This window comes from Channa argus, chromosome 2 (assembly GCF_033026475.1).
Source record: "Channa argus isolate prfri chromosome 2, Channa argus male v1.0, whole genome shotgun sequence".
In the NCBI taxonomy this organism is placed as follows: domain Eukaryota; kingdom Metazoa; phylum Chordata; class Actinopteri; order Anabantiformes; family Channidae; genus Channa; species Channa argus.
In genome coordinates, this window is record NC_090198.1 from 27,547,346 (window position 1) to 27,574,487 (window position 27,142).

General features: G+C 41.4%; 1 protein-coding gene across 1 annotated transcript in view; it reads right to left on the reverse strand.

Annotated features, from left to right (window-relative positions):
* ush2a (Usher syndrome 2A (autosomal recessive, mild)) overlaps positions 1 to 27,142 on the reverse strand; it is a 190,351-nt gene that overhangs the window by 113,284 nt on the left and 49,925 nt on the right. Inside the window, exons 19-36 of the mRNA XM_067488984.1 lie at positions 26,368 to 26,531; positions 26,013 to 26,171; positions 25,686 to 25,914; positions 25,457 to 25,580; positions 25,197 to 25,344; positions 22,856 to 23,104; positions 20,743 to 20,918; positions 20,352 to 20,499; positions 15,333 to 15,439; positions 14,397 to 14,520; positions 7,472 to 7,602; positions 3,278 to 3,404; positions 2,978 to 3,079; positions 2,642 to 2,830; positions 2,023 to 2,153; positions 1,641 to 1,920; positions 1,246 to 1,470; positions 804 to 884 (exon numbers count right to left, since the gene is read on the reverse strand). Of these exons, the coding sequence (XP_067345085.1) occupies positions 804 to 884; positions 1,246 to 1,470; positions 1,641 to 1,920; positions 2,023 to 2,153; positions 2,642 to 2,830; positions 2,978 to 3,079; positions 3,278 to 3,404; positions 7,472 to 7,602; positions 14,397 to 14,520; positions 15,333 to 15,439; positions 20,352 to 20,499; positions 20,743 to 20,918; positions 22,856 to 23,104; positions 25,197 to 25,344; positions 25,457 to 25,580; positions 25,686 to 25,914; positions 26,013 to 26,171; positions 26,368 to 26,531 (2,894 nt within the window). The remainder of the gene's footprint in view (positions 1 to 803; positions 885 to 1,245; positions 1,471 to 1,640; positions 1,921 to 2,022; positions 2,154 to 2,641; positions 2,831 to 2,977; positions 3,080 to 3,277; positions 3,405 to 7,471; positions 7,603 to 14,396; positions 14,521 to 15,332; positions 15,440 to 20,351; positions 20,500 to 20,742; positions 20,919 to 22,855; positions 23,105 to 25,196; positions 25,345 to 25,456; positions 25,581 to 25,685; positions 25,915 to 26,012; positions 26,172 to 26,367; positions 26,532 to 27,142) is intronic.

Consider the following 27,142-nt stretch of genomic DNA (forward strand, 5'->3'; position numbering starts at 1 on the left):
CATCCGGGTAAAAAACATGTTGATCTGATTTTAAATACAGTCACCAACACAGCGGACAGAGAGCTGATCAGCGCAGCCTCCTTTTCTTTTAAATGATTCTTCCTTTTTCATATTTGTAGTGTAGTATTTTAGTATAGTGAACTATCCAGTTTGCTGGGTAAAGCTTGCCCTCCGTCATCATGCGGCTCGAGGGACTTTTTAGCACCACTGAACTTTTTCTGCTTCAAGCTGTGACCAGCCAGCAACAGCTAGAGCCAGTTATTTGTTTACAGTCGGGAACAACGGCAGCGTGGATTTAGGTTCTGTTCGGACTTTAAACATCCCGGACGAAATAAAGAGAAAAACAGCGAGAGGTCGCAGAGCTGGTGAAAAGTTCTGATTAGGGGCAGCGGGAGGTTTCTGGAGAACAAGGTGCACGAGTTTACTGCGTGCTTTATGGTCTCAGGTGACTTTAATCATGCGACCCTCTCCGAGACCCTCCCAACCCTCACACAGTATGTGGATCGTCAGACCAGGGGGGAGATCCACCTTCTACCTGTGTACAAGGCCCTGGGTCAAGGACAGCCCCTTAGCAGGGCTGGTTCTGTTCTGGGGCAGGAGCTGGGGCATGATGTGGCTGAGTGGTGAATGTTGTCCAAACTCCTCTAAAATCCTGGACAATACAGTAGTTTGTACTTTTTTATTGGTCTTGGTTGGGTGGAAGTTCTTTTCCTTTCTTTCTATTTTCACGGGGGGAGCAACTGTAACAAGGCAACACAATTACAGTTGTTGAATCTTGAATCTTGAATCAGAGAAGTTCTCACCTTTGCCTCGGGTACGTCCTCTTTGCCATGGTCCTGCCGCCCAACCTCCTTCCGCCAAGGCCACAAACCTGTACAAATACTCTGGAAAGGTGTGTGTGTTTGCACACGTTAAGAGAAGATATACATCTTAAAAGTTGAATATATATATATACATACATTAATTTACTATAGCTGGAGGATAAGACCAGTCATAAACACAGAACCTGTTAAAAATGTGTCTTCATGCAACTATTCAAGGACACAAGCTGAGTACTGGAAGTGACTGAAAAGACTAGAGGCTGTTCCTTTTTCATTGTTATTTATTATTATGCTGCCAATTGAGATGGGTAAGCAAGGGCTTGTTTTATGTCCTGTGACTGTAATTTCTTACAAAGATATTCAGTCCCACACCTTGTTTTTAGGTGACAATGTAGTTCTGTATACTTATACTGTGCGTCATTACCAGTGAAGGGCTGTAGACCATCGTCGTTTGCTTGTGTCTTTCTCCCACTATACACCAACACTGAATCATTTCCTCTGCAGTGGTACCGGCTTTCACCGATGGGACAGCCGTCTAAGTAGACTCTAACAGAACGGCGGGAGGCGGCAGAGAGATTAACACTTTGACGGACGGGAGGGTTTGTTTCATCACTCCGCACGGTGAGACCTCTTATGCAACCGCCAAAGCCTGTGAAAAAGGGGAGGAGAAAGAGCCGAAGAAAAGAAAGGAGATAAACTGAGGAGGTGAGAGAAGTGAGAGGGGTTCATCTTTCTGAAAACCTCATTGCTGTTCTCACTAAACAGAAAAGGAGACAAGCTACAGTTAAAATGTGTGAACTGTTTTTCTGTTCATCCCACCGTGCTTGTGACTTCGGCCGTGCAAAGCCGGATGTACGAGCCCCGCGGGCACGCCCCCCAAATAAAAGGGAGAATCAACTCTTAGTTCCACGGGTCCTCCCACTCCGCTTGTCTCCTCTGCCCAGTCATTGACGGCAGCAGAGATGAGTGAGCCGCGTTTCACCAGTGAAAACTGTTTCCAGTCTCCATCGCAGTAGCTGAGGCCGACCCACATGCTGAGTTCAGTCACATGCCCGTCAGACACCAGAATGAAGGACAGGAGACCAGCCTCCAGCTCCACCTAAACACACACACACACACACCATAAGCAATGTCACACACTAACACCTCTTCACAATTTTATTATTATTTTTTTTTCCCATAGTGTGTTTCTGCACACTACCAGCATGTAGTCTTCAGTCTGTGTGTTGTACGTGAAGAGCAAAAGTGCGTTGAGCTGGTCGGTTCGGAAATCCATAGAAATGTCAAAGTCACGTCCTCCTCTGAATACGCCTCTGCTCAGTTCCAAGTAACCTGAAAGAATTGGGGAAATGACTGCCAATGTCTGTACCCCACCCCCAACCCCCCAAATACACGCGAGTTCAATGTTTAGGTCAACGCTTCATAGTATTTTCATCCTACTTTCAGACGGAGAAAAACATTGAAGGAGCAGAACCTTTTCCAAAGCATCATCATGGAGGATATTAGAATGATTAACCTGATCTTTCACACAGGGGCCAATTAGCTTATCATCACCATATTTATCAACATGAAACAACAACCTCATTACCACCAACATTTGCAGCAAGCATCTTATTAAGATTTACACTGTTGTCGGCGTATCAGGGATGGGGTTTCATTTAAAGTTGTACCTGAACACAGCTTTGTGTGCCGCTAATCGCCTGCATACCAACATGTGTTACGGTGTAACGCACGGTAACGTTAGCCATGCTCGAGGACGCGAAAGAAAAAAAGCAATCAAACTGCTTTATTTTAATAAACGAACTCGTATTGGATCCTACCATGACCAAGAAAATGAGCTCCATTTTGTGTCTGAACAGGGCATCCCTCCCAGCTCTCGTACACCGCCACCTTCTTTATGGCCTTTTCCCAGTCCAGAGGCTTCCAATCCTCCGTGGGGCTGTCCGCCATCTTAAAACTTATGTCTCTGAGGCACCCAGAGAAACCCTGCTGCACCAGCTGAGCATCACCTAGGCAGACAGAATAAAAGATGAGAAGCTTTTTTTAAAGGTTTCCAATCCTTCCTTCAAAACAATTTGAAGCATGATGACAGTTTGTAGAAAGACAAGAAGCTGGTTTAGCGGTGTTGACTGTGACTGGTGTTGAGAGGTGCTTACCTGAATCTTTTCTTAGGAGATGAAAGTCTTCAGGCATCCCTCCGATGAACACCCCCGTGTTCTCACCAATAATCGTGCTGCTGCTGGAAGCTGCTGCACTTCCTGGTGGTGGTGGTGGAGGTAGGAGGGTTGATAGGAGGGTGACGCATACATGTAATGGGGCAAAGCAAAAGGAGGATCCACGTGAATCTAAGATCACAGCATTTAGCCACAAGGACAAACATGCACATTCTTACACGTAAAGATTTACACACTCAGAGCAGAACGCACGGTGATCAGTGTGACTATGATAAGAGTTACCTCTGTGCTGACTGTCTACAACGATCGTTCCCACGTCCCGTCGCCTTGTTGCTACAATGCTGTGCCATTGTCCATCATTGTAGCTGCGCCCTCCATCACCCTGTGCACTCACAGCCACTGCAGAGCCCTAAATACACACACACACACAAAATGCATAAATGACGCGAAGACAACCAAACGACTTACACGTTTCCTCACTCTGACCACAGGGTTTGCAACTGTTACTGTGCAATCGAACACTGTTTAACTGCTAATTTTAAATTACCTTGTTCGCACCTTGAAATACATTAAAAGCTGTTGACATACATTATGTAACCCCCCCCCCCACCCCCCCCACCAGGATATGAAAATGCACATATAATCATCAAAGTGTTGTTACAAGGCTTTTTGCTGCCTATTACTGTAAGTGTGACATCACTGCTGTGATCAACTTTTAGCAAGTAGGCGAAGACTAATGTAGTAAAACACGAGTAAAGGAAACATGCACGCCGACACAAACAGACACACACACACACACACACAGTGATGAAGATTTCATGATGAGATCAATAAATGTATGAATGCCTGTGTATATCAGCATCTGACATCTTTACTAGCAGACAGCTCTACTTAACAAGACACAGAACAAGACAACACATGAGGACTTTGTGTCTCCCTCTGACACACACACACACACACACACACACTGCTTGGAAACTGGCAACTTATACAGAGGTCTGTCAGAAACTACTACTGAGGAGCCCTTGAGCAAGGCATTTTGAAATATAATTGCCGAAGGGGATTTGTTGACAAAGGCAAATCAACAAGCGAGAAGCTCGAGTTAAGGGGCAACCTGATCATAAAGTGCTAGAGCCCAGCGTTAGATGGATGACTGCAAGAAAGTCTCTTCGATTTAGTCACGCGACAGACACCAGGCAGCCACAACATTAATACCTCCTGGAGGCTTTAAGGCTGTGGGGAGCAGGGGTCAGCAAGGACACTTCGGTCTGCAGTTACATAGCCTTCTATGTGTGTAAAGCGTGAGGCAGCTTGATGAAAAACAAAACTCACTTGATGAAGGAGCATGAGGTGCAGCACTTGAATGAGTCCCATCCCACTCAACCCTTAAAAAAACAGCACTTATCCAAAGTGCATTGTTGCCTTCCCAGCTATACTTGGCAGCCCTCTACTAAATGTGTCTGTGTGTGTATAAAAGCTGTCTCTTATGGACGGGGTATGAAGTGGTTTGTCTCTTCTGGTAAATGCTCCGCTTATATAGCAGCTGTAGAACCACATATTTACACGCACGCACACACACACCCGCACGATGAAGGTGGCTGCCTTTTATTCTTGTGACTGTATTACACTCTAACATACTGCCGACTTAGGCAGTGGTGCAGTTTCTAGGGTTCAAATCTCAGAACCTCCTTCAGTGTGTTTTCCCCTGCATAGGGTTTCTCTTCTCAGTTTCCTCCAACAGACATGGTGACTGCAAATTGTCCATAGACGTGAATGTGAGTGTGAATGGTTGTCTGTCTCCGTTTCCCTCTGTATTAAGCCCTGAGACATATTCACAGCTGTCCAGCAATTATAGGGTTAATATTTAGGGGGGCTTGGGCCAGACAATAGACTGAACCTGAGACTGTGTGAATGAGAAGAAACTTAAACTCTGATCATTTATTAACATCTCTTACCAGGTCCATATCAAACTTATGGATTTGCCCCATCCCCCCTCTACCCATGTCATTAAGAGCACTGTGACTTCCAAATAGTTACCCTAACTTTAAAAAAAGGATTTATCTGGTCTCTTTTCATTCCACCATGTGCTATTGAAAGTGTACTGAGTGTACATCATCTCACAGCCTTTGTGTTGTCTTAAAATCAGCCGCTCTGGATTTCACGATTGCTCTTCAGTTTGTGAGATGCTAATGTGGTGAAATCAGGAAGTCACTTCAAGTTTAAGAGGCTTGTTTCTTATATCATATCATACAGTGATCAGGCAGAACATTAGGACCACCTGTGCAATCCAACACAAGAGGCTCTGCAATGAATTCGTCTTTTACCACGTTATAATTTCTCAGTTCTTAGGTTGAAACTGTCAGAAAAGGGGATAATTCTGCTATGTTTATTACTGATATCAAAGTGGGTGGTGGGGTTGGACTGGGGTGCATTATGAGAAGGGGGGGGGGGGGTTCGAATTTTCCGGCCACCTCATTGGTTTAAATTGTACAGGTCGTCATAATGCCTGTGGACACCTCCCTAAAACACTAGTCACCTGTGAACTGCAAACAACTTATGCTGCATCCAGTAGTTTGAGCATAATTTGAATTCCAGTACTTTGGTGTAATGTAGAAATAAGCGCTCTGTTTACCAGAGAGCATGTCTTTCAGTGGCCATGTGTTTTGATGTGTGTGTGTGTGGCAGCTCACATGTTCACATGTTTATGAGCATATCATTTTTCTGTGTTATGCTAAATTACCCCCCCCCCCCACCCCCCACTCCCCCTTCACCAATAATCCCATTAGGCTAGTTCAACAGGCTAATAGGGGGAAGTAATGGACCCAGCTATATGTATCTAGGGGAACACTAATAAGCCATGACACCACTCCTACTGTTAATTACCGCAAACTGGCCTAAACAAAGGAAACAACCCAGTTAGAGAAGACCAGTGGTACACGTCAGCGTTACCGTCGTATGCTAAAATGAAAAGCTTTGGTTTTTAAACATTTTCATAATAAAGAAAGAATGTGTCAAAAATGTTGCCTTGTATTGTTTCATTGGTAGGGTCCCAAATTTGCATGTAGCTATAACCCTACAAGATTTAAATGGCAATAGCGCATTTCAGGATGTGCATTTAGGCCAGACTTTGAATAAATGTAATTGTGGACTTGGTTTCACTTGAAATTTTACACTGCAGGGACTGTGTGCATCGATCAATTTCTTCCACTGAAATTGCAAAGTGAAACTCAGAACGTCAGTGTTGTTAACGCACAGGACTGACGAAAAAATAAAAAACATTTTTTCTTTAATTGCTGGCTCACAACAGGCCTCAAGTTCAAATATTCCGTCTTTTTTTTTAGCACTATGTGTATTGATAGGCTTTGCTAGTCAAAAGCAACTGTATACTGTACAATTAAGTTTTGTGCTAAAAGGTTGCAGTGTCTTCACCTCAGTTAAAATAACTAAAACTAAAACTGAAGCTTAAATAAATAGGAAACCAAAATGAGCCGATGAGATGTAACTATAAATAAGGAAATTGGGATTGATCCAAAAGTATTATCACAATAAAAGCAAATCTGACAATGTAAAAACTATAGTAATCCTGCAAATCTACCAGGGTCCATACGACGAAAGATAGATCTTAAAGTGACATTTCGATGAAGATTTTATTGATAGCAAGTGTTGAAACGTGATAACGATGCGAAAGAAAAGTTGGTGTGTGTGCATGTGTGTGGGTGTGTTTGTTTTAAGTGTGTAATTAGTTGGTGGCCTCATGGAAGTATGTGTAATCATCTCCCATCATCACTTTCATCATCGAAGTTGTTGACTCTTTAACCCCTCTACATGTGTCTGTATGGATGGATAAGGGAAGCAATTCTATGTGTGTGTGTGTGTGTGTGTGTACACACTTGTGCAAGGGTGCAAAGCTTAATTAGCTTGCAATTGGTATTCACGCGTGGTGACTGCAGGGAATGAGTTAATTGCAGTCCAATTCAAACGTTGACACACTTTCAAAGTCCCCCCCCCCCCCCCCCCCCCCCCCCCGTTCCTGACAGAAACCAATGAGGGGCTACAGATCACATTTATTAGAGAAAGCGAGAGAGAAAATGGGAGACGTTGTGAGAAAGAGTAGAAGAGAGGAAGAGGGAGAGAGAGAGAGAGAGAGAGAGAAGAGAAAAGATGTGAAGGTGAACAAGTCAGTAAAGGGAGTAAAATGAAACAATAAAGTAAAAGACAAAAGTAAGTGAAATAAAGCAAATGAGGAGAATTTGCAAAATGGTGAAAGAAAACAGGTAGTTGGCCACAAAGGACAGCAGAGGATTTCAAACTCATTAAAATTATGTCCTGTTGTCAAATATCTTCACTTGTTTAATGGTACTCAAGACACCTCCGTCCATCTTGCAGTCACCACACTGGCTCTTCTCAGTTTTAGCATTAGGTGAATTGTTAGCATTACGAGTCTTTACATTTTTAAGTATTAAAAACTTTCCCTACCTGTGGGTCAAACAGAAAGTAAGGGCGTCCATTTTTCATCTGAATAGCCAAGAACTCTTCGTGATCTCCTGGAGAGAAGGCGCAGAGCAGCAGGCCATCTGGGGACAGGGTCTTGAAAGTCAACGCAACACCTGGTGAGTAGGATAATAAATTTCAAACGGTCCGGTCATCTTACAATACGTGTCAACACGAGGTGATTTGTCTTTTTATTGTTGTGAAATGAGGGAGCTGTGTTCAGCACACAACTCAATAAGTGACCTGTAATATTTTCATGTGCAGACTGATTGTGTAAGCAGAGATTGGGCAGGACCATCTAAACTAAAACGAAGCAGCTGTGGACTTTCTGAAGAAACTCTTTGGTTTGATTGGTTAGATCGTTCAGTGCTAAAAACACCACGGAGAAGAGATGCGCTAATGCATTTCTTCTCACATCCCCAACAAGGTAAAGCTCTAAGCTGACTTCATCAGAGCTAGATGCCCAAATCCTAGCGTAATTGTACTGCTCAGATACTGTGGGGAAGACATGATGTTCAGAAGAGTGAGTGCGCAGACCTGCTTCCACAGGTTTTACAGCTCTCAATCTTTAATTCTATAATATAGGAGCAATAAAATACAGTGCACGCAGAAAGGATGCTGGATTTTGTATTGGAATTCATTTGAGATCTCAATGTTGTTTAGTAATAGAGTAGAACAAACGCCTTCTTATTTCTTGATAGCTGTTTTAATGAGGTTTTTATAGGAGTTATATTAAAGGGATGGATGATGGCTTTTCGGCAATAAAGTTTCTATTCTATTCAATTTTCACAGTCATTCACTGTCATGTTGAAACATACGTTTCAACATGGACTATCAGTTCATTGGGTGGGAGCTGGTTTTGAATTTTGGTATTCTGGTATTTTTTTGGGTTTTTTTTTTTTCCCTGTCCCGGAACAGGCCTTGAGAGCCGAACAGATCAGGGCACATTGTACGTGTTGTTACAAGACGACCTGTAGCTTTAAACACATTGAAGTTCAGCCCAAACATCACGATGCAGTAGAGATGGTGACTGATTTGCAAGAAAAATTCCAAAAATTCCTCCCTGTTCACAAACCATTAAGAGATCCCTCCAAACCCTGTGTATTTAAATGCTATTGTGATTACTTCCCTCCTACTGCAACTCAACACAGAAACAAACAATAAAAAAAAAAAAAAAACTGCACAGAACAAATACTGTTGACTTCGGTTCCCATCATTTTTATCCAGGGGCTTTAAGAAGCAATCACCTGATGGCCAGTAAGCAAAGGCGGAGTGATCACAGCAAGTATGACTCTTTTCAGTGTTCTCGTGGACCCCTGACTGTTGTTTTAAGATGCACCTGAAAAAATGACGACCCCTTCCTTTAAAGATCTCAGATAAAGCCAAATGATGTTCTTCCCACATACCATTAAAGCCAGACACAGCAACTGGAATGGCAACACAGCTGGTGGGAGGATTATGATTGAATGTACAAGCAGGGCAGGAACTGATCGAATAGTTGTACCTGCTGCATCACATTGAATTCAGTTGTCCTGCTTTAAATAAGGAGTTAACCTGCATATTAATGCATGACAAAGCTTTAGTAATGTGGGAAACTTGTGGTGCTTAGACCAGCACAGCCTCAAACACACACGAGGAGGGAAAGAATTCATCCAGCACGGATCAGAGCCTGGATCCTAATCCACTAGTAGATCCACCAAACAACACTGACCATATGATTTTAGGCGTGTACTCATAGGCACACGTGCGCGTGACTTTCCTCAGCTCTGTCGATGCGTGGCAAGATCTAAAGAGTTGAATGGAGGCAGTCTCCCAAAGGGAGGGAATACGTATTCGTCCTCACTCCGAGCTTCCCGCTTTTACACTCAATTGACAGGAACAAACTTTTGACAATGAATAAAATAGTTGCATTTTTCTTTCCTTGCAAAAACAAGGAATGAATAAGCATTTTTATTAAAACGGTTCCAGTCTGCCGGTGCATGTACTAATCGCCAAAAGTGCAAGTTAATCATCTTTAATCCAGCCCTCAAGGAAATAAATGTACAGTAACTGTTGTCAGGGTCTACAGCTAAGACAAGGTACGGTGAGGGTCTTTACGTTGGACTCTGTACATCAAGCAGGCATGTGTCATTTACATTCACCACCCTGTCACCACAGAGATGAGTGAAGTCATGACAGATCCCTGACATTACATTATCCTCTTTTAACCTTCCCTCTCTCCATCACACTCCTGATATCTCATTCCTTCCTTTCCTTTCTGCTTTTAAACTTCTTCTTTTCTCCTTTCATTCCTTTCCTTCTCCCCCCATTGCCTCCCCTGAATGTGGTTTGTCTCCCTGAATTTACAATTCTATGTTTGCTTACGATGGACACAGTGCTCCCGGATTGGTTTGAATAACTTTTGGAAAAGATGCATGTAAGGGAACAAGAGAGAGGTGTCGGTATTTGGATATTGTGCAGTACGTTTGTGTCAGCTAGGTAAGGACAGGCTGTCAACATATGCTTGGCCAAGGTGTTTGGTCCTAATGTGCAGCATCTAAGTGACACTGCTCGTGCTCAGCATTGCTTCCTCCCCCTCCGATTTCCCCACAGGACTTGTGCTACTTCACACTGACAACCACTTCGGAGCCATCAACAGATAAACCTAAGCACACATCATGACAGGTAACTCTGCTGAGTGCACGTGCACACACATGCACGCACACACACACACACACTCACCCTCCCTCCAGGTACTCTGTTTTCCACCACAGTCCAAACACACACAAATTAGGCATTCGGTCAACTGGTGCCTCTAAAACTGAATGCGAGCGTGAATGGTCGTCCGTCTGTGTATGTATCTCCGTGTTGGCCCTGAGATAGTCTGGAGACTTGTCCAGGGTGCATACCGGAGAAATGATCAAAGATGATGGATGGATGGATCATTTAAGCTTTTTATTACTAGGAAGAACAAAACGTCAAGCGACCAAGAAGAGAAGCCTCAAGCTTTGCCTGTGAACCTGGATGTGAGTACAACATGTTCATTAGATCCAACAATACAAGAATGACACACACACACTCAAACGATTCTTCTTGGAGCCCCATGGAAGAAGCACAGATGGCCGAAATTGTAAAGTCTGTTGTAAGTCTCGCATCAAAGGAACCCCGCGGAGTCATTTAAATCAAGTAGGAGGATAAATGTGGCCAACAATCATCAGATTACAGGATCATCCTCTGGAGAGCACCGGTGTTTTCATTTCTCTTGGAATATCTGCACATAAACCTTTGTAACTTTCTTGGGCAATTGTGGAAATGTTGGCCATGGAGCATGATTATAGACATTGCCTTTCATAAAATCCTCGTGAACATCAGCATGCTATGTGGCACAGCGGCACGTCTAATCCGTCGCAAACAGAGAAATAGGCAGCGGCAGCATCATTACAGCATGATCAGTGCAGATTTTCTCCAACTCACTCCTGCCTCTCGTCTGGCCAGAAACCTGAGAAAAAGGCTGCAAAAGAAATTCTTTCCGTCACCTTGAGACTTTTGTCACTGTGCCGTTGTTACATTGGAAGGTTTTTATTTTTTTTTTATTTTTTATGTGCGATACATTACTTCATGTGCTGCGAGTAATATATTTTATGACCTACAAGTACATGAAACTTATTACACTCCCACAATCAGCTACACGGTTACTATGTAAAAGAAGGATATTGTTTAAACTGACTTCAATATTTGATTATTATTTCCCACTGCTGCTACCACACGTGTGCCTAAGCAAAAAACACGTGTTTTAAATATTACTACTTGTTTAAGTTTGAAATCGAGTCCTTTATGTTAGGTGGTATTATTCCATGTGTTATTGTATTGTTTCTCCTCTCTCTGTCTCAGTAAACAGTGGAGGTTGTGTGTAATCATCTACACAACATAACCTGAATAACTCCAGTCATGTTAGCTCTCTGCCGGCATTAATCAGAGCCTGGCGTATTAATGAGAGCGCGGCAGCTAGCTAATTACACCCATAGATTCTGCAGCAGCCCATTAAATATACAAATGACAGAATTAAAGAGCCCAGCCTCTTCTGATTAATCTTTAAATGGGGAAAAACTAATGATGTCTGTGCAAACTTTCCCTTCACACATTGCTCCCCCTCTCTTCTCGACGTCAGCGCCTGGCAATCAATCATATTAATTAAGGGAAAATAATTTGTATCATTTAACATTTCCCTCTTTCCTTTTCAGTTGCCGCAGTGGCTCTGCAGCAATGTGATGTATACGACACGTCTGGAAATTATGCAAGTGCATTTGGTTCCGCGTTCATTTTGTTCCTGATTTCTTCTTTTTCTCAAATATGTTTCATCTCCATCTTGGGTAAAGAGGCACATCTGGGCTGGTGAAAATACGAGCACATGCCACAATCCACTCAGCCCATTACAGCTTTAAATACTGACAAATTACAAATGAGGAGAGAAGAACAAGGCATAGTATGTTTTTTACCAGTATGCATTTCTTTGGTCTAACGGAGATGCAGAATCCTTACAGTGGACGAACAAGGAGAGCAAGAAGTCACGTCACGCGGCTTCAGATTTAGAAACATTATAGATAAGATTAATGGGCTAACATGCATTTATGGTAACAAGCACTTACACGGGTTTTCATATCAGAGCCTAATTACATATAGGTATAATCCTGTTGTATCTAAAGTAAGATTCAGTGTGGTAGAAATTGACCTTAAGTACCCTAAAATCACTCAGCCGTAAGAAGCGTCGTTAATCACAAGTGGACAGACTTTTCATAATTTATGGAAACATGCACTCATATCACAATAATTGCACATGGAAAACAACCTCTTTGGCCAAAAATAATCTCAGCAAAGTGGCAGTAAAATTGCAGGTGAAAGGGCAAAAACCATTTTGATCCTAATTAGGTTAACATGCAGAATCTAGCCTTAGCACTAGTATTGTGCTTAATGTGGATTGAGAAATATTAGATCTGCTTTTTCCGATAGGAAGCCCGTCCAATGTTTCCTCAAAAACACTCCAAAGAACCTGATTTCCGACCGACCAATGTATTATCAAAATGTTGCGATGTTTTCTGAAGGGCCTTACTGTAAAACTTACCAAAAAAAAAAGATTTTAATCATTCAGAAATGTTACACTTGTCATTGGCAGAGTTACCAGGATTCCACACAAGACATCAGCGATTGACTAGTCTCTCCTCTGTGATCAATTGACTCTCAAGGGGGCATTACACTGCATTACATTCATAATCCAATTTGGCTTTGATTTGTTCGCTGTTCCATGCACTTCGACGGGAATAATTGTCTGTAGATGATGCTATTAGTATTGATGGTTGTAAGAGGGCGATGGTTTGAGGACTGCCGACACATTGATGGTCCAGAATAGATCCGGTCTGAAAGTGATTGTCTGATCCATTACCCTTTATGAAGGAGGAGCGCAGAGGAGAAGAGAAGCGCCCCCCTTGGAAAGCAAAAATCACCATTTATTGCTGGCAGTATTCAGAGAGATCGATTTACTTTTGTTCTGAAGGAGCACGGGTGAGATCAAAAGTCACCATTCGTTGGGCTGGGATAGAAACAGGAAGTTCAGAGGGAGCAGTAAACGTCAACCACAAACTATGGGTTAGGATAAATAATAAAGGGGAAGGGGATTCCACATTAACTATCAGTGGCCTCCGAAGGAACACAGAGGGCACGATGGTAACCGATATTCATTGTTTATAAAGGACAAACTTTATAAAAAAACAATTTTGCGCTCGGCTCTTTGTCGGAATATAAACATCGTCCTATCTGATGTGGGACTGTTTTCTTAGTGCAAACTCTCACATTAATACAGTCAAACACACATGCATCAATAATCTCTGTGGACAAAGGAGACTAGAGAAGAGGTGAACACGCCCACGGCTGAAGCTTTCAAATTCACAGTAGTGACCCTAATTTGCTTGCTCTTGCCGTAGCAGAATGCCGATCTTCTCAGGAGTAGTCTCGTTTTGTAACATATTTTATTTGAATTAACGGACAAACATTATTATTGTGATTTTAAAAGATTACTTTTTGATCTATTACCATAAATACACTCATTACTCAGCTTCCTGCCATCTTCCACAGGCCTTTACAAAGAGTACAAAAGTACTTTTTTGGCAGCTCTGATGCACTGAAAATTATGCATGTATGCAAGAAGATGATTGCTAATCCATTATTAAAGCAGAATAGTAAATGTCAGGTCATAATCACAAAATGAGATGGTCCTTCATACTGCTGTCAACTTGCTTTACCCTAATTTCGATTCTAAACTCTTTAGTCCTACACAGTGGCCATAGACAAAAATGACATACTATGCTAAATAAACACCGCACGTATATCCACACCTTACATTGTGGGTGGCAAACATATTTGGTGGCTTCACATGGACCAACACACAGTGTTTCGTTGGCCTAATTATGGTTGAGCCCAGTTGCATAAGGATTACTGATGAAAGATTTGCCACCTTAAAAAGAAAAACCAAAAAAAACAAACAAAAAAAAAACACACACACAACTGGTGATACAAGGTTTGTGCAGGACACTGCAGTAATCTCAAGTGGCATCGAAGAGCTTTGCCCGCTCAAATCCCGCTGATTAGTATCAGCAGTCATTAATTATGAGCGTCAGACTGGGTGATGTTCTCAGATGAAGCAGAACATGTTTGGCTGTGCAGCTCAACCCTCTAATGATGCTGGTAAACAGAAAGATAATTGTCCTTTAAGATGACTGGGGAAGTCATTCAAAAGGAATGTCAGTAAAAGTCAGAGACGGCAGTGCAATGGCTGCTCTCCGTGCAAACACAACAAATGCAGTCTGGTATGTATGTACTGTACGTGCACGCACATCTGCACGCACATCTGCACGCATCTACTGCCGACACGCGTGTTTACCTGTGAAGTCCGTGTTGACAGGGAGGGTGTCACTGGGAAACTGGTAGTAACCGTTTCCAGAGAATCTGGTTCCCCTGACAACAGGAACCTTTGGGTCGGAGAGAGAAACATCTGTCCTTTCCACCTGAAAAAATAATAATGAAATATGACTGTATTATTAATTAATATAGGAAAATAATGAAAACTCAACTACTTTTCAGGGTTTTCATACTGATGCCATGAATTAGGTTCACCTATCCATAATCTGTACCGTAAGTACTTATTATGTTCAGGGTATTGAAGCCAATCCCAGCTGCCGTTGGATAAGACCCTGGACAGGTCTCCAGTCTTTCTCAGGGCCAACACAGACAGACAGACAGACAACCATTCACATTCACACCTACGGGCAATTCAGACTCACCAATTATCCTAACATGAATGTCTCTGGACTGTGCGAGGAAACAAGCATGGGGCCAACCTGCAGAAAGGCTGCAGCATGCTGGGGATTCGAACCCACGACCTTCTAGCAGTGAGGCAGCTCTAACCACTCCACCACCGTGTTGCCCCTTTTTTGTTTAACTTATCATAAAAATAAAATCTCATTCTCAACATCCAACTGTGAATAAAACACAAGTATACAACTACTACAACTACTGCTAATTATAAAAGTACTGCAATACAAGACTACTGCAATGCTTTCAACACCAAGAGCCTGTGCTTTAAGCTAAATGCTATGTCAGGGTGCCAAGATGTATGGATGTATGGTCCATATGGAATATGGACTTTATTGTGGTGCTGGAGCAAAAGCTATATGATCAGCACATCTGGATTCACCCTCTGGGAACCATGACAGACGTTCCTCTGAGCACCATCAATGTATGTACAAAAGGTCACGGCGAAACATCTAATGATGGTTTGAATGTTTTCTTGCCAAAACACACACATGCATATGCAGACCTGATATAGTGGGTGCGGTCCGTTGAGTTGGGCTGGGGGGTCCCAGTCTATCTGAATGGTGGTTTCATTGACTGACTGTAAAAAAGGTGGAGACAGGCCTGTTGGAGCTAAGAAGAAAAAGCAGAAAAAGGATATTAGAGGATTACTGTCACATGTTAACTAGATATTAATGGGGGGTTGTAATGGATGTGTTTCGTATACAGAGCTCGGTTTGTGAAATGTATTTAAAATGTGAAAACATACAGTAAAGGCTCCGAAACACCTTGTGTTGTGTCTGTAATTGTGATAGAAACACAGAAACTTCCCACATACAGTGGACAGTGTGTCCAGACTGGACAAAAGTCCCATTTTCATTTCACAGAGGGTCAATTTAATTTTCTTCTTGCACTTTAGATGTTAAATTAAATGTCCCTTTGAAACATAGTGGGCGCTACTGAAGCTGCAGTTTGAACATGGACCATAAATAAATCAAGCGGAGGCTGGCTGAAGAACGGAGAGAGACGCATAGCAAGTGATGGACTGGTGGAGGGATGGGAAAGATGTGTGTGTTGAGTATCATTCCATCACTGTGATTCTGTGACGGTGTGTGTGTCTGTGTGTGTGTGTGGATTCAGTAATGGTCTAAATGGTCCATGCAGGAGTAAATTAGCTCTCCGTGACACACATGTGGACAATCTTCAGTGTGGGTTGTAATAGAGCTCTTAAAAGGGAAGTGGACAGCTTGTCTTAGTCGGCTCATCTTGGCACATCAAACCATAAATTACTGCCAATCGATAGCTTACCAGTCTATTCAGATTGAGCTATGGTGACATTTAGCACACAGACCGTGCCACACACACACACACACACACACACACACACACACACTAATACACGTATGATGTATGGCATGTCGGGAAAACAAATGATTCTTTTTGGTATCCGAGGCTGGTGACTGGAAAGTACAGGCAGGTAGGTGGGATGAACATTCTAACACGTGACTGCATTAGTGATTTGACATGGAAAGAAGTTAGATGTGATATTTGGGCCCTTTATTCAGTCAGAGGCTGCGAATTTCCTAAGTTAAGGTACAGGATAGGATTTTTCCAGTTTGGTATTACAGAAGCTAAACCTAACTTACAGTAACTTTAGACGACCCACCTTATCTTTCTCGTGTCATGTTGAGAAACGCTAAAAACCAACTAGCTACCAATGCTACGTTTCTGATCTAATCTGGCCAATTTTGTAATCTCCAAAAATAAAAAGACATAGATAAACGCAAAAACAATGACTGATGAGTTGCAGGGAAATCCAAAGATGTCTTTTTTGGGAAAGAGGCTGTAACACACTGTTACCATAAGCCATAAGCCTTTCAAGTAAATTGAGTTCAGCATGTTACTGGTCTTAACAGGTGTAACAATATTTTCCAAAAAACAGGATTCTAAAAAAACTAGATTGAAGCTCAGTTATCAGAAATATCTGCAACTAGCATTGTGTGCAACAATGATAAAGTGAAAACAAGAAAACTCTGAATCAACCTACCCAACACCTTTTAAAGTGGGCAGCTTTACCCAAAGTTGAAAACTATGGCAAAGTAAATAAAATAATATTAACTATTAGGAAGTGATTTCATTTGCTACTTTCATTTGCTGCGGGAGAAAAACAGCGGTCGGAAAATGTTACGCTGATTTGAGCCACTTTATCTACTTCCTGTACAGGTGGTTAATACTTGATAACGCATCATATTTCTTTATGATTATAAGTTTTATTATGAATGTACATTTACAAAAACTAACTAGTAACTAAAGCTGTAAAATGATTGTACTGGCAGCTTAATTGTAGTCAATCAAAAGTAAAAGCGACGGAAATAAACAGGAAATACACTAGTACAAGTACTTCCAATCTGTACTTAGGTAAAGTACCTGACTAAATGTACTCATCTACCACCTCAGATCACAACATTTAAGGCTCGGACAGACTTCAAAGGACAGACAAGTGTGTGTGTTCATGTTTGTGCGACATGAGACACACGTCCTCCGTAGTTGTCAGTGGGATCCTAATATGCTTCCTAATTCTTTGCATGTCATGTATTAATTTACTGTATCTGCTTGTTAATTCACTGAAATGTACTTAACACTGTGACACGTTCAGTTTGACGAAAACCACTTGCCTTATCGTGAGCGTGCTCCGACACACACACACACACACGCACACACACGCACACACGCACAGACAAGGTTAACAGTCGACCAGAAAGGTTAATTTTAGCTGCCGACATGGTAATGAAGCAGCTAAATCATGGGCCAGCTCCCCTGAGCGAGTGTGCGTGTGTGTTTTCTGTTTTTACAGCGACTGACATGTCTTAACAGGCTCTTAGCGTACAGTTACACCACGCACACAAGCACACCACTTATTGACATGGCGATCCCTTGCCATGCATATTTCTCTCTTCAAGAAGGGCCTCAGGCCAATTATGCATAAATCAATAAAGTTCCTGTTCTGTTGAGTGGTGTTACAGTGCAGAGTGTGTATGTGTGTACGTCACTATGTGTATGTCTTGTAGAACAAGCCTTTATGGATGTAGGATACATAAAACATCACCATCAAGCCCTGATTAGCCACTCACTTTACGTCGTGATCAATAACTTTGTGGGAAGACACACACCGAAACAATTGCGAATGCATCAACACACACGGACGGAGAGTGGCCCCTCCTCGTCTCGTTACGTCTGTCTCGGTGTGCGCGCTAATGTTTAGTCGTGTGCTCTGGTGTAACTCCAGCGGTTTCGCAGATGCTGTCTGCTCACTTACAGCAGATGGTAGCTGGCTCTAATGGCCCAGCCTTATGTGCAGAAGATTTATCAGTGCATCAGTACCATGCTCAAGTACACTTTACAAGGAGTACTGCTCAATGTGAGCATATTCTCCTCAGTAAACAGAGCGTCGTTTAGGAGATGTCGCAGTGTTCATTACATTTCTGTAAAATGCAATTTAAAAGCACTTGTTTGGACATATTTGGGACAAATCATGATAAGTATGGGATTTCATTTAAAGCAGAGGAGGAAGCTTGAAAGATTGTGTAAAGATATCCGTGAATATTTCTTCATTATATGGATTACTTCAAAACACAAACAAAATCAATCTATATATTTATCTAAAAGAAAGTTTTAGTATATACATATATGTACTGTATATGTAACCTTAACTGCTACTCAGGACTTTATTTGACATCAGTCGCTCTTTGAGTTTGAAATGTAGGGGTCACAACAATTATTGCAAATTTAACCAGTATCCACAAATTCTGCACAGCTGTGCAATTGTGTCCAGTTCCTGCCCTTTTTCTGCAAATTTGACGTGTACTCGTTACTGCCCCTGAACGCATCGCAAAAGTGCTACAGATGAGATCTTGCTAATGATGCGCTGTGCTACTTTCTTGAGGTAAATCTGTGAACAAAGGTCAAGTGATGGGCTCACTTACGACAAGAAAATTAAAAAATATTAGTTTTTGGTATTTCGCATTTAATTTTCAGGCATCACGCAGCATCTAATCTCCGTGATGCCTGAGAATCCTGGAGCTCTTGGAAGAGGTGGGACATCATCTTTAAAAAAGTGCAACATGTATTGCAAGTTATAAAAGAAGATGCCCAACAATTAAGCATTTTAGAGTCTTTGTGATGATTACAGCTTATTCATTCTCGGCTGCTGATGGGCTCAGGAAGTTGTCGCAATATCTCTCTAATAATAGGCTCTAAACTATTATTAAATTTTATTTGTGAATGCTTTCAATGATGGTTTTAAAGCACATGAAAAGAGTGATTTGAGGTATGGAGCCACACCAGAAGCTCAAGCTGAACACCCAGAGGACTAGCACGCGATGCAAATTGTTTTGTGATTTAAAAAAAAAAAAAAAAAAAAAACTTGCCAAATGGCATCTGCCATTATCATTTCTTACACGCTAAACAAGGGACATTTTTGGCGTTGGATGAAGCAAATCGGCAGCAACAGATGTGGCTGTTAAAAATACATTCAAAAAGTCAACTGGGTACAATAAGCCATATTGTATTGTACTGTATTACAGTCAAGAGAAGTCTTTGGAATCACTTGAAATAAACACTGTTGCTGTGTCAACAGATGTAGCCATTAAAAATACATAAAAAGTCCACGGATTACAATACGACGCATCATTCATCACAATAAACACAAGGATGGACTTTTTAAGAATTGTATGAAATTAAAATATTCACTGTGTCGACAGATGTAGCTGTTTAGAGTGTGTTCAAAAGCACAAATCCCTGAGCAAGTATTTATAGATGAAAAGCTTTTTTTTCCCCCCCATCCACTCAGCACTGCTCCCATTGTCTACGCACCTAAACCAAGAAAGACTGAACTAAACCAAACAAACAAAACGAACAGACAATGAGCTGTGTGGAGACCACCAGTGAACAGATGGAAAAGTGTGTAGGGGGGGTCGAGTGTGTGTGTGTGTGTGTGTGTGTGTGTGTGTGTGTAAAATATGTATGTTGTGGAATTGTTCTGCTGCCGTGAGCCACTTTGTGTTTTTAGTGATGAAGACATGAAGGATAGAGCGAGCGAGAAACCAACACATTGTGAGAGAGCAGACTGCGAAAAAGAGTGAATAAAAATTAAGTGTGTGTGTCGGTCTGTCTTTGTCATCCTGCACTGAACAATTAGCGCTCGTCTCTGTCCCAAAGATTCGTGCCCGAGTTATTAAACACAGCTAATTCCTCCGACTTCGGTAATTTTGATACATTTAAAGAAGAGACAGAGGAGACCGAGAGGGAGAGAGAACAAGAGATGTGTTTCTGTTCCCTGTGTGTGTTGGATTCAAGGCCAGCAGGAAGTGTGTGCTACGCCACATTTTTCTCCTTGTAATTAACAGTAAATTGTTTTTACTGCTGTTCGCCATGAATATCCCCTCTGGTTTAAGTACCCTGTGACGGACTGAGTCATTTTACATGCGTGCGCACACATGACAGATGTGTGTGTGTGTGTGTGCGTGCGCTGATCAGTTTCTTGTACCTGCTGGTAGGGTTCGTCCCGTGCTTGGCAGACTAGTAACGCAACCCATCTTTGTACAGAGTGTAAGAGTGAAGTTGTACACATGGTAAGGTTTCAACCCTTTGGCTATATAAACAGGCTGTGATGATGGCCCCACCCTCTTCACGACCTAGGAAAAAGAGAAACGATGAGGCAAATGATAGGAGGTTAAGAGATAACAGCAACATTTTCTACACAATAAAAGCCCGGAGAAACACAGCACATGCAACAGAATTTATCTAAAAAGAGACAGAATTGTGTCCACTGCCTTGTTACTTTGCCCACTGACATTTTCATTCAACTAAAGTCTGAAGGTAAACAGGAAAGTTCCTTTAGTTGCCTCACTCATTAAGTACACCTGTGTGCTCCTCACCTGACTCACAACTGGAGGAGCGTAGGGATTTCTGGTTTGTTCAGTGATCAAGTTGACCCAGTATTCTGAAACTTGTCCTCTGGCGATGACCCCTTGACCCTCAGCAGTGCTCCATGTGACATTGAGACTGGAAGATGACAGTGCAGACACTTCTGGGGGGGCAATAAACTCTGGGACTGGAAGGATGCATATGTACATGATGTTATAATCTGTATCCATAAGTTAATAACCGAAGAATCACTAAGTCATCAGTAATACAGGCAGTATTTGTAAATGGGTCCATTAATTATCAATGCAGTAATAAGAAGAAACTAATAGATTCATAAGCATTGAATAACTGTTAACAAATGGCTCTTGTTAACATTTGTTAAGCATGTAAACCTTCAGTAAATGTTACTAATTACACCCAGAACACATCTAAACAGTCTATGGCACAGTACACCTGGAATTCACTAGAAATTAAGAGGATGCTCTCTGGGTTTCTACAATCAAACATGTAGGGGGCGGAACTGAACCATTTTTATTTTATATGTTGATTACACTAAATAAGCCAAGCATGAGAAGTTTCAAAGTGAAAAAATACTTTTAAATAGTTTTTTAGATTGTTAAACTTTAAAACGGGTCAATTTGACCCTGAACAGAAGAGGTGTCTCACCAATTTTAAACTCGCTCGCCATGGCTTTAGTTTACGGTGTAAATAATAACAATAATGCTTTTAAACTCCTCTCTGACTTCCCCATTTTTAAATATTTATCTTCTTCTGGCTAAAAAATGCCTCCAGATGACATCACTGGGGGGAGTTTTACATCATTAGGAGTTCAGATCATGTCGACTGGGGGCGCTCTGGAAAAGCAGGTTGACCGCGACGAGATGACATAACCTGAACGGAAGGTTCCTCCAAGTGATGACATCTGCAGGAGTTTTTCAGCCAAAAGAAGAGGCGAGGTTTTAAAATAGGGAAGTCAGAGGGGGCTTTAAAAGAAACCCCTTCTCTTAGATTGTGTGCATCTGGCACTAATATCTGACACTTGTTGCTAATCTCTGTGATGTAAAAGCTTGAACTAAACTTTGTTGGTAAATTCTTCTACTACTTTCTAAATTAAAAACCCCATTTACACTAAATTAATAGACATAAAGACACACTTAAAAAAAAAAATCAACACTCAGTGGATATTACGTGGACTTAATGGATTTAGGTATTGCATAATTTTCCGGCTGTGATGGCCACTATTACATGACAGATTACAAAGAAGGATTCTTTTATTGTACTCTTGATGGGATCTATAGCTGTGAAATGTGCTGTAAAAAACATATCATATTCCTTCCAACACAGCACACGTACGCGCACAAACACTGACACACACTGCACATTTAAAATGGTGTTATCATACGCTTGTTATCCAGACACATAGCTTAGAGTGATGTTGGAGGCAATCGTTTAGTCCTAATGAGCCATATCATCTCTTTGAAATTCAAATACCTTAATGAGTTTCCCCTCCCCCATGTGCCGTTTCCTCCCCCGTTCCTTACTTCCTTTCTCTGCATTTCTTCTGACAAACGCCTGTTATTTTCTGAATATTTATTTAAAGGAGGCCTTCGCTGATTTTCAACGTGCTTCTTTTGGCTCTAGTTTGAGTCGTACATGTTCATGGATGCCGTTACATTTCCCTTTGACTTCCCTGTATTAAAACATGTCGGTTATCTTGTTGCTTTTACTGTGGAGTTTGTACTCATGGTCAAACTGCTTTTCCAGAGCTCCCCAGGATGACATCATCTGAAATCCTAATGATAAAACACTTCTCCGGGTGATATCATCTGTAGGAGTTTTTCGGCCGGAAGCTGAGAAATATTTTAATACAGGAAGGTCAGAGGGAAGTTTAAAACCATTAATTTACATTTACATACAAAGCAACTTTAACAGAACCATTTGGATCCTTAAAGCTCATTTCTTTGGTCGACACATTTTGACCACTTGATTACATTTTATTGGACACACAGAATTAGGTTTCTGTCATGAGATAACTGAAACATTGTGTGGCCACAACTGAAGCTTCTTTCTTTTGCTGTGGTAAGCAAAGCAATAACAAAGATAAGTTTGATGATCAGTACAAACCTCCCTCCGTGGTGCGAGCTGTGGTCCACCCTGATGTGACACTTCCCGCCATATTGCTGCTCACAACTCTCAGCTGATAGGTCGAAAACGCCTGCAGGCCAGATACGAGGGTACTTCTCTCGGGGGGTGACACCCCGCTCATATTGGTCAGCTGTGCTTGATCTAACCAACCAGTGCTGGAAAACACCTTCTTCTCAACAGGAGTTTCCTCAGGTCCACGCAAAAAGACCTCGTACCTTGTGATAACACCTGTAAAGAAAGAAAATGAGTGTACAGGAGATTAATAATAATATCACCAACAAAGCTCACTTAATACTTATCAATACTGTGGTGCTGTGGAATGATGAGAAAGACCTCTACAGTGTTTGGTTCTGCAGTAGAAAGCAAGCTGATAATGACCAAGTCCTGGCTAGTTGTGTTTAGTCTCTGGTGGAACTCAGGCTGGTAATCTCACATTGTTAATAGGAAAATGAAATGGGGCAGAATGAGGACGGTGCAGGACCAATACACAGTGTTACACTTACTGCACTGGCCTATTATAGAATAAGTATGTGTCCAAATGTTATAAATATTAAATACAAATAAAATCAATCAATATACCCTCAAATTATTATTTTTTTGTCCTTTCTGAGTTTCTCCCTCTAATGGTTGCCCCCTCCATTTCTCTCTCCTTTAATATTAAAGCAGTGCATATAGAGTAGATCCTATATCTGCATTTAGTTGAATTCTAATGTAAAGCGATCAAAACATTCTGATAATATCATTATTGACATTTATAAAGCACTGACGATCCTTTCTAGTAAATATAAATTATAACAAATGTTGGAAAATGCACTGAAAGTCCATACAATGCCACCAACCACTGAAAACAATAAATTATAGTTAATATTTCTAACAGTTTGACACTAGTAGGGAAACAGATTAACACACGGGGAGACGAACAGAAGAAACCCAGGTCACAGGGCTTTGTACGACACTGAGCCTTCGAGCCATTGCAGAGCTCTCAGGCTTTGCCGAAGGCCAATTCAGTGTGTAGTGGTGTTAGTCGATTCTCGGATTTGTTGAGTGACACAAGCCTAAAAGCCATGCTACTAGCCAAGTGTTTCATGTTAGTTAATATGTGTGTGTTGTGTGCGAGTGCATGATTTTTCAATGGTCTCATTCATTTGGACTTGAACGTAATTAATATATTTAAGTTGTATTGTATGTATAAAAGACATAAATATGTGGATTCCTAATTCCGTTTGCGTGTGTGTTTGCATATTTTTGAGACATATTTTAGATTGTGGTGGCCCGAACTCAAAGTCAAAGAGCCCTGACATCCGTCCCATTCTGGTCAAGATGAGTGATAGCTCAATACCTAGAGGGAATTTCATGACATATGAATAAAAAAAAGGCTAATGGAAGGATTAACTCATTAGAATTTGTAGGTTAAAAGTAAAGATCACTATGACCTTAAAAAAAACAAACAACAACAACAACAACAAAAAATACGTTTGTGGCCATTAAGTAAGAATTCATTTATTTACCATGGACATTTTTCACACAAATGTCTAACGGAGTAAAATTAAAAAGGGCAATATTGACAACCTATATCCAAATTTTAAGGCCTCTTAAAGTAAACTGAAGAAGAAAATAAGTTTCTCACTGGAATCATATGTATATGTCAATATAGTAATAACTGCTGTTTTGCTAAAAAGCACACTGATTTTCATTGACGTGAATGTGTTCTAGGCCTTTACTGCCTACATGCAGCAGTGGTTTCAGGGTGATTACTTAAAAAAATAAAAGGTCGTAAAAGCAAAAATCCAAAAGTATTAGTTGAAAAAAACGTGACCAGCCACAGTAAACATACTCTATGCAGAACAGGTCATTTCCCATCAAAAAATATTTTACAAATTTATTATTATTATTGATTTAATTATAATCTATTAATATTATTATTATTAATATTAAGCAAAAATGAATGGTTTGATTTTAGTTATTTAGTTATTTTCATTTAAATGACCTTATGTCCTGCTGGGTGATTTGTAAATTACACATTAAGGGTGAGTATATTGTTATTAATCTACTCTATTTTATTTCAATAATTGAAAAAAGTAACAAGTATATATTTAGCAAAAAAAAAAGTACAACATTTACCTCTGCAATGTAGTGAACTAAAGGTAAAGTAGCAGAAATTGACAATATGCAAGTAAAACAGAAAAAGCTCAAAATTGTCCTTATATTTAGTACTTAATAAAAAAAATACTGGGATCAGGCTTCTAGTATTTTAAAGTCACATATTTAACATGGTTTGCATTGTATCTGTGTATGTTTGTGTGTGTGTTTGGGCTCGTACCATTTGGCTCACTGGGGGGCTCCCAGGTGGCATGCAGTGCATGAGGCCCTGTGGCAGTGACTCTGGGGGGGGACTGGTTTTGTGGAGGGGCAGAGGCTGTCAGAAGAGACAGTGGTGGTGTAGAAGCGCACCCCCCAGATGAGCACGCCTGTAATCAAGGGAAAGAGCTTGTTACTTCGTAGGCCGGACAAAACCACGTGTCTGAATTGGACGTGAATTTGATGGAGGCAGTAAAACAAACAGCTGCTCGACCCTCCTACCTCTAGTACGACAGTGTACTGAGTGAAGGGCTTTAGACCACTTGCCACAGCCTCTGTAGATAACCCTGTGTAGTGAACGACAGGCTCTGCTCCACTAAATGACTCGCTGGAGGATAACACAAACCTGTGGAGGTAGTGGGGGGGGGGGGAACCTGAGATAATCACACTCTCTCTTCTGTCCTAGGCTACAATCAGCTCCTCCACCCTCCTCCTTTTGCTCCGTCCTTACCTTTCCACTGGGCCGGTATCATTCCGTGGTGTGCTCCAGTTAAAGCTAGCAGTGGTTGGACTCGGTCGTCCCACAAGGTTTAAATGGAGCTGCTCTGCCACAGGCGGTGCACCCAAAGTCTGGCAAGAGGCTGTTGCACTTGTTGTTGCACCAGCTACATTAGCAGTTATAAGCCAGTAGGAGTAATTGGTGTAAGGAACCAAACCAGTGTCTGTAAACGATTCATTGCCTTAAGAAAGATAAAGAGGGGGAAGGAAAATGTGACTCTGTTTAAGTTACAAAAAAAATCTAAACGCAAGAGATGTGAGAGGCTGTGTGGATACTTACTGAAAGGATGGTACCTATGGATGCTGTGGACTGACTGTCCATCCCGGATGAGCGTGTAGTTGAGTGTGTTTGAGTACGGGGCGTCTGGTGGATGCCAGGAGAGATGGATGGACGAATAACTAAGAGCAAAACCTACGGGGGCAGGTTGTTGGGAAGGTGCTGCAAGAGATTGCTCAGTAAGACCCTCCCAAAATCAGAGTTATTTTTACAGCAGTCGTATGCTGAATCTGTGCTGATTCTTGAAGTAGTGTGTGTGTGTGTGTGTGTGTGTGTGTGTGTGTGTGTGTGTGTGTGTGTGTGTGTGTGTGTGTGTGTGTGTGTGTGTGTGTGTGTGTATTAACATACAAACACAGACCTTTACTGCAGCCAAAGTGATTCTCGGGGTCCAGATGACTCGCTCTGGGTCGACATGCATCACACTTGTCTCCAGTTACCAGCAGCTTACACACACACATCCCTGTGTCGGGGTGACATGAACCATTTACACTGCCCACGGGGTCACATGCACAGGGCTGGCATCTGGTCGGGCAAAAAAGAAAAAATAACAACTTGTTGAAAGGAAACTTCAGGCTGAACATGTCAGCATCAGTGCACATTATGAGTGTATATTGCCAGGGATGGAGCCAACATTGTGTGTAAAATCTTGTTGCATGGTTGCATCCGTGTTTTAATTTAGATTTGAAGTTTCATTGTCTGTATTATTTTCTCTTTTTTTTACATTTTGGAAAGCACTTTGTAATTTTATCTGTTAAACGTGCTAAATAAATAAATAGTTAGTTAGTTAGTTCCTTACTAAAAAGGGGAGATGCAGCTAAAGTGGGGACAGGCCGGGTTACATTTAGTTTTTAAACCCACCGCTGGGGTTGTTCCAGCTTTAACATACGTGTAGCCAGGGGTGGCACATTCGAAAAAGAAAAAAAGATTTAAAACGTTTAATCCTTAAATTTAAATAGCTATTGAGATTTTATTCAATAGATCGTATTTATTTTTTAAAATCTATAATGACGGTGATTTATTTCAGCTGCAGATTTGGTCAGTTCTCCTTGTGATGAAAGCTTTACAGCAGTTTTGTAATTCGCTTTACAATCTCCATCTGCTGCAACATGTAATGAGTGTGCAACAGAAAAAAA